The sequence below is a fragment of the Diadema antillarum genome, unplaced genomic scaffold, assembly GCF_040938485.1.
Source record: "Diadema antillarum isolate AM-2024a unplaced genomic scaffold, OU_Dant_1.0 seq00001030_RagTag, whole genome shotgun sequence".
NCBI lineage: Eukaryota > Metazoa > Echinodermata > Echinoidea > Diadematoida > Diadematidae > Diadema > Diadema antillarum.
Genome location: NW_027271863.1, coordinates 204,350 through 212,135, shown reverse-complemented (window position 1 = coordinate 212,135; position 7,786 = coordinate 204,350). Strand labels below are relative to the sequence as shown.

Sequence of the window (7,786 nt, the reverse complement as noted above, 5' to 3'; positions counted from 1 at the left end):
CATGTGTCCAAAGTCTGCCAAACGATGCTCCTGCTTTAGCGAGCCTCTTGGAGACTTCCTTGTTCACACTGGAGTTGGAAGACAGGCAGCTTCCCAGGTATGTGAAGCTCTCCACATTGTTCAGTGTTGTGCCCTCGATCTCGATCTGCGGCTCAGGAGGTGTCAGGCCAGGTGCAGGCTTGAGCATCACTTCTGTTTTTCGCAGGCTTATGGTCAGTCCAAAGGCTTTTGCTGCTTCTGCAAAACAAGTGGCAAGTTCTTGCAGGTCTGGTTCATTCAATGCTGCAAGCGCAGAATCGTCTGCAAACAGGAAATCTGTCACAAGGGCCTTCAGGACTTTGGTTTTTGCCTTCAGACGTCTAAGGTCAAAGAATCGGCCATCACATCTGTAGCGAATACTGACACCAGCATCACACTAGGAGAGGGTGCAAAAGAGCATGGTAGCGAACATGAGGCTGAAGAGTGTAGGAGCCATCACACAGCCTTGCTTTACACCACTGGAGACCAGGAATGGGTCAGAGATATCTCCTTTTTCCACAATGCGAGCCATCATACCATTATGAAAAGACTGGATGATCCTGACAAACTTTGGTGGGCAGCCCATCTTGGACAAGATAGCCCACATGCCCTAACGGCTGACGGTGTCAAAAGCCTTCGCCAGATCTACGAAGAGGAAGTAGAGGTTCTGGTTTTGTTCTCGGCACTTCTCTTGTAGCTGCCGTAATGCGAAGATCATGTCTTTTGTCCCCCTGTTGCTCCTAAATCCGCACTGGCTCTCAGAGACCACGTCGTCCAGCAGATGGTGTGTGATGCGGTTCAGAACAACACGGGCCATGATCTTTCCTGCGATGCTCAACAGTGATATGCCTCTGTGGTTTTCACATGAAGCTCTGTCCCCTTTGTTCTTGTACAAATGCACAATGTCGGCATCCTTGAAGTCCTGCGGCACCGACCTTTCTTCCCAGAACTGCTGTATCTGCTCGGTCAGCTTGGTGGCAATGGCTACACCTCTCTCTTTGAAGATCTCTGAGGGTATTCCGTCAGGACCAGGTGCTTTCCCCGCATGAAGTTCCTTGATGACCTTCAGGGTTTCTGCCCAATGCGCTGTGGCATATCTTGAATGACCTGCTGGTCAATCTGAGGAGGTATGTTTATTAGCTGGCTGAAGTGTTCACTCCAACGCTGTATGATGTTGCTTTTCTTAGTAAGCAGGGTTCCATTGGCAGAGCGCACAGGTGCCATTGCGTTCGGCGTGGCGCCGTAAACATCTTTCAGGACGGCAAAGAATTTCTTTGAGTTGTGCTCGTCTGCGTACTGTTGTAGTTTTGCGGCCTTGTTCTCCCACCACTTGTCTTTCATCTGTCGCAGCTCGGTCTGCACCTTTCCTCTGATGTTCTTGAGGCTATCATCCTTCGCTTGGGAGTCTTTGTCGTTGAGCCAGGCTGGAAAGGCTTCTTTCTTCTCCAGGAGGAGGGTGGTGATCTCCTTGTTGTTATTGTCAAACCAGTCTTGGTGTTTCCTTGTCATGTATCCAAGAGTCTGACTGGCAGAGTCATACACTACATCCCGGAAGTTGGCCCCGGCATTCTCGTAGTCTCCCTCTGCTGGTAGACGTTCAAGCTGGTTTGCAAGGTGATGAGGGCTTATTTTGTGTTTGATTCATTGAGCTTCTGGACGTCCAGTTTCTTTTTAACGTCAGCTTTCTGGCGTCTATGTCTGTTGACAATGGAAAAGGACAGTTTGCACCTCAGCAACAGGTGGTCTGTCAATCAAGTGCCAGTGCTTTGATCTTGGGTGCATCCAGGTATAGTTTTGTGGATGTCCGGCAGTTGGAACAGGGTATTGGTGATGGTGAGTCCATGTTCAGCGCAGAGGGTGAGTAGCAGTTGGCCGTTTGAGTTCTCATGGCCAATGCCATGTGGCCCAATGACATCTGGCCAAAACTGGGCATCTCTACCTACCTGGCATTGAAGTCCCCTAGTATCAGCAGCTTATAGCACTTTGTAGCACTTTGGAGAGGTTCTCATTGAACAGCTCTTTCTCCTCCAGAGTGTAGGTCATGGTGGGGGCGTACACATTGATGAGTGACAAGTGCATCTTGCCATGGAGAGTGATTCTCATCTCCATCAGGCGGTCGCTGATACCCCTTGGGAGGGACTCCAGATTCTTGACGAGAGTTTGCAAGGTGTGTTTCGCTGAGGGCAGCAATATCAATGCAGTATCTCAGCAGTTCTTGACCCACAAGTGCTATTCGACGTTCTGGTCTGTCACATTTTTTGGTTATCCATGAGTGTCCTGATGTTCCAGGCTCCAACACATAAGGTGCTTTTCCGGCGGGATAGTTTTGAGTTCATCTTTCGTGTTTCTCTTCTGTTTCGACCGCGTGGTAGATGACCAGTCAGCTGTATGCTGACAGGATGAAGATGAAGCAAGCTTTTTAGGTCACCCTTTCTAGACCCTTTCCCATGAGGAGGGAGCAGTGCTGTCCATGAAGAGGGCTGCTCCGTCGTCAAAGTGGCTGCCGAACTATGCCCTTGTCACGGTAGGCTGTAGAACGACCGTCCTTGCCCTGACCGCCTGAGTGTAGGTCCATGGCTAGCAGCTCCCAGCGCCATCTTGCACCCGCTACCGTCACCACTCGCCCATCGCCTCAGGACTTGAGAGAAGAAAAAATGGAGGGTGGAGTCACTGAAACCTGGGCGAGAAGAACTGTGGAGGCCTTGGGTTGCCCAAGCCCAGGACCCCCTCTCGGTCCAGCCGATCTAGCCAGGAGGGACGCAGGGCTACACATCCTAGCCACAACTGGACTGCAGGAGCTGCCGGTGAGATGATGAACTGCAACACCTAACTGTCTTAGGGGCTCCACTCCGGATTTGGATAAGGTTTACTCCCTAGTCTTTGATTAACCAAAATCTGCCCGCGGGAGAGTCGTGGAGGGCGGGGACGTCTCTCTACCCGTACAGGACCAGAAGGACCTGCCCACTGCCCATAATATAGGAAGAAATGACACAAAATTAATGAACAAAATACCTGTATTTCATTCTTTTAATTTAGAAAAGTAAAAAAAAAAAACAAATTCAACAACTAGATATCATTTGCAATTGTCCTTATCTTAATTGATAAATCATTTCAAATTCCTGTCATTTTTTATATTGCTTCTTCTCTCGTTTCTTTTGAATTTGGATTTGACAGAGTATTCTTTATTTCACTCCAATATTTTAGCCTATATCAACCTATTGGGCTTCAAAGATATCATAGAGATGATAGCTTTGTTATTGCAACTTCACAGTCATGCTTTTTATTGTGTTAAATTTGTCTTTTGTTTTTATTGATACATGAAAGAGCTCTACGCATGAGCGACATCATGTCCATTAATTTTTGCAATTTTTACTTTTGTGCCTTTGAAGAAAAACACAAAGGTGCTCACTCATGAGTAAAGTTTTTCTTTTTGATTGACCTACGCAGGTTGATAACTAAAAAAAGTGTTTACTCGTGCTTATTTTTTCTTGAATGTATATTAGGGTAAGCGAAACATTATTAAGTGTATGAACGTGTGTGCCTGTGTGTTTTGGAAGAAGTAGGGAGCCCCGCGGCCTCTCTCTGTATTATACATGTAAATGTATATAATTGTATATTTATAATACAGGTATATATGAAATTATGTTAAGAGTTTATTGCAAAATGAGCTAAGCGCATTTTTAAACGTTTCAAAGTAAATCCATCATCAGATAGAGCAACTTTTAATCCTTTCTAGTAATGAAATACTTCGCATACTCTTTACTTTCAAGTCGTACAACTTTTGAAAGGATAATGCTATACTGCTTTGAATGTCGGCATTAATCATGAACAGAATATGTTAATAGAGCATGCTTAATTTCAGCATAATTTGATAATCCCTCCTTGTTGTTGTTGCTCCAGTGGTCTACATCCTGTGTTTTGTCTCTTTTATCACAGTGCTTGCACGGCTTGGTAAAGATTAACCACTTGAATAGACCCTTTACTTCAGAGCCTCTCTTCTCAGTTCACACTTTTTCAGAGTGTGAGCTTTCTATCCAGTATTTAGATGGGTTAGCGAAGTCCATATGAATTGAGTTATATATCATTTTAAAGCTTAGGGTCTGCTCTTTTAGAATCTGCCCTTAACTAAAAATCCATAACTCGCCACTTTTTGTTGGTTTTGTGATGCAGGGTCACACACACACACACACACACACACACATATATATATGTGACACTGCACCTCAAAACAAACAAAAAGTCGCCAGACATGAATTTTAAGTTAAGACCATATTCTGAAAGAGCAGACTTTAAGCTTTAAAATGATGTATAACTCAAATCAAATGGATTCTCCTAACCTATCTAAATATTGGAAAGAAAGCACAAACTCAGGAAAAGTGTGAACTGAGAAAAGAGGCTCTGAAGTACAGTGTCTATTCAAGCGCTTAATCTTTACCAAACCGTGCTGGCTGTGCAATGAATGGGACAAAAAACAGGAAGTAAACTGCCAGAGTAACAACAATGAAGGGATTATCAGATTAAAGTGAAATTAAGCATGCCTCATTAATACATTCTGTCCATAATTAATGCCAACTTTCAAAGCAGTAGCACTATCCTTTCAAAAGTTATTGGAGTTGAAGGTGAAGAGTGTGGACAAGGTTTTTCAGAAATGAAAAAGGGATTCTAAAGACACACCTAATCACACTATTCTAAAAAAAAATGTTCGAGATAAACTGCTAAAAAAACACACTTTCCTGCCCGTTTTATGATCCCAAATTTTAGCATAACGTAAAAGAAGACCCGCTCTTTCAGAAAATATGAAAAACTCAAGTTTGGCTAGGTTTACCCATTTCACTTATTTTCAGTCCTCACGCAAAATCAGTGTGTGCGACTTTATGTTCGTTTTGAGGTGCACGGTCACATATATATATATATATATATATATATATATTTTGTGGTGCAGGGTCACACACACACACATATATATATATATATGAGATTAATGCCATTTTAGGTTTTGATCTCATATATATATATATATATATATATGTGTGTGTGACCCTGCACCACAAAACAAACAAAAGGTCGCCAGACATGGATTTTTAGTTAAGGGCAGATTCTGAAAGACGGAGCAGACTCTAAGCTTTAAAATGATGTATAACACAATTCAAATGGATTCTTCTAACCAATATAAATACTGGAAAGAAAGCACACACTCTGGAAAGTGTGAACTGAGAAAAGAGGCTCTGAAGTACTGGGTCTATTCAAGTGCTTAATCTTTACTAAGCCGTGCTACCTGTGTCATGAATGGGACAACATCCCGGACAAAAACATCAGATTAAGCTGAAATTGAGCATGGTTTATTACCACGTTCTGACCATAATAAATGTCAACTTTCAGAGCAGTAGCATTATCCTTTCAAAAGTTATTAGAGTTGAAAGTGAAGAGGGTGCAAAGGATTATCTTTCAAAAAATAAAAGGGGCCTCCAAGAAAAACCTGATCACAATGCTCTACCAAAAAGGGGGTTGTAGAAAAACTGCTGAAAACCCACTTTCCCATTCAATATATGATCCCAAACTCAAGAATAATGTAGAAAAAGAATAGCTCTTTCAGAAAATATGGAAAACTCGAAATTTACTCTGTTCACCCATTTCACCTTTCTTGAGTCCTCACGTAAAATCAAGGGGTTTGACTTTTTGTTTTGTGATGCACGGTCACATATGTACGTGTATATATATATATATATATATATATATATGTATATTATGTGTATATGTCAGTATGTGAAGCGTCGTAACAAAACCTTTATAAAGGAGTTTTTTGGGGGTGGGATGGAGGGTCGACAGATATATGCATTGGCTAGATGCCACGCCGTAAATCGATAATCATATAATTGCCCTACATCATTGAAAGCAAAATATTGCAACAAAAAATAAAATAATGAAAATCACAACACTGTAAAGGTTACATTTCCGAAGTCGTGTTTGCATGCCATCGTTCTTCCCTTTCTGAAGTCCTAGTTTATACATGTGTCATGTAACATGGGTGTGCAAGTTATTGCGTGTGAATATCATTTTCTTTTGGTTTCGGCCCCACGAACATTCCTTCCTCCTCCCTTAAGTTGATGCACTGGTCTGCGTGTGCTTGGACGTCCATATATTGTGATCAAAGTATCATAGAGTGTAAACTCATGCATGAAGAGTAGCCATCTCTCTTACCGACGAAGCTGAAACCACTTCGCAGTACTAAAGACCAGCAAGATGAGAAGAATGGCAATGGCGATTGAAGATCCTACGTAGAAGAAATTGTCTGGTTTGAAAAGGAAATGAAAAAAAAAAACACACATGGTATCTGCTTGCAGAAGGCAGGTGATACACGCACACGAATGCACGATACATTTGTATCGATCCTGTTTGACTACATGTGTTCAGTTTTAATGGCATTATCCAAACCGTCATTATTGTTTGCAGTCCAGATAATATTAGTAACATATTCACCTTTATAACAATGGTCATTTCTAACAAAACCAAAACGTTTCATGAGACTATACGACATAGCAAATGTCAACGTGTTCAACGCAGAATCGAAAAGGGTTATACAATTTAATGGTTCGTTCATAACTTCTAACGGAAAGCATGCATCCATAAATACATCAAATTGTATACATCGAGTACTCAATGTCTGATGAAGTTCAAGGCTACTAAACAATAATCGGTTGCTTGGCCAGACACAAAGCTGCCGTCACTTCATCGAAATTTGAAGCTTGGCTTTATCCGGAAAGGTATAGCACAATGACAGAATAGAAGCTCCTTTTCTATCTCTCCTATCTAACTACATACGCTTTGAAGGACGAAAGTTGCATTTGACATGCCTTCTCAACAAACAGCTTCATAAGGACTCACTAAATGCATCCACATTGCAAAATACGTATGTAACTGAGAAGCGACTACGAACGTTTACCTTGTTCTATACCATATCGTCACATTGAAACAAAATTGCAATAACTTAAATCAAATGTTCATGTCACCAAAAAAAAAAGCAAAACTGCAATTTATAGGCTCTCCTATTGGTCATAGTTTGGGTAGTGGCACCGACTGGACACCGGCACAATTCCGAGAAGGAATTGCTTTCCATTTCTTTGTATGGTTTCTCCAGCTTTACCACGCACGCTTTTAATCTTAATTTTGTGTTAGCCCCTGCAAACGGCTACAAACAAACAAACAAACAAACAAACCAATAAACAAACGGCTGAAATTGTACAGTTTTTTTTAAATGTTCAAAGTTCAGAGTTCCAAGTTTAGATTTATTTTTATTTCCATCAGATAGATATAATATAAATACATACCATATGATATAAAGCAGAACGTAATAATTGTCTTGTTTAGCTCTAATTCTGCACATGTCAAATGAGCATAGTGGTGTGGAAAAAAAATGAAGTGGACCCCTAAGCCAAAGGAAACAAACACTTTTGACGAGCTGTTGAACAGTTCAACAATATGAAGCGGACGTACAGACAAAAACAAAACCAATAGAGAAACACCAAATCCCAGCAAGGAAGCAATTTTGACTTAATCAACCAATGATGAAAATATTGACAAGGGGTAGTAGTGAGGGGGAAGAGAAAAGTGATATTTATTTATAGCAAGTTACTGTATCACTTCCAATGATTTAAATCATTACAATTTTCGATGTCATGATACACTCACCTGGACGTTGTGGATTGTACCTGTCCTGTGTAGGTTGTATCTCACTCGTCTCTGGATAATATCCCGTTGTACTGTTGAAGTT

At 41.5% G+C, this 7,786-nt stretch overlaps 1 protein-coding gene across 1 annotated transcript; it reads right to left on the bottom strand.

Annotated features, from left to right (window-relative positions):
* Nucleotides 1-628: 628 nt before the first annotated feature.
* On the bottom strand, nucleotides 629-2,593 carry LOC139742884 (uncharacterized). The gene is made up of 4 exons (XM_071653395.1): nucleotides 2,533-2,593; nucleotides 2,011-2,195; nucleotides 1,182-1,620; nucleotides 629-1,125 (listed from the first exon to the last, which is right to left on the bottom strand). The coding sequence occupies exons 1-4, from the start codon at nucleotides 2,591-2,593 to the stop codon at nucleotides 629-631; spliced, it is 1,182 nt and encodes a 393-aa protein (XP_071509496.1).
* Nucleotides 2,594-7,786: the final 5,193 nt, after the last annotated feature.

Bases quoted from the DNA above. Each gene is read 5' to 3' on its own strand.
- LOC139742884 (XM_071653395.1), bottom strand. From the start codon at position 2,593: ATGGACCTACACTCAGGCGGTCAGGGCAAGGACGGTCGTTCTACAGCC. The intron at 1,621-2,010 runs GTGCTACAAAGT...CTTGCAAACCAG, and splicing joins TCAATGAGAACCTCTCCAAA to CTTGAACGTCTACCAGCAGA. The intron at 1,126-1,181 runs GTTGGAGTGAAC...ATTGACCAGCAG, and splicing joins GAAAAGCAACATCATACAGC to GTCATTCAAGATATGCCACA.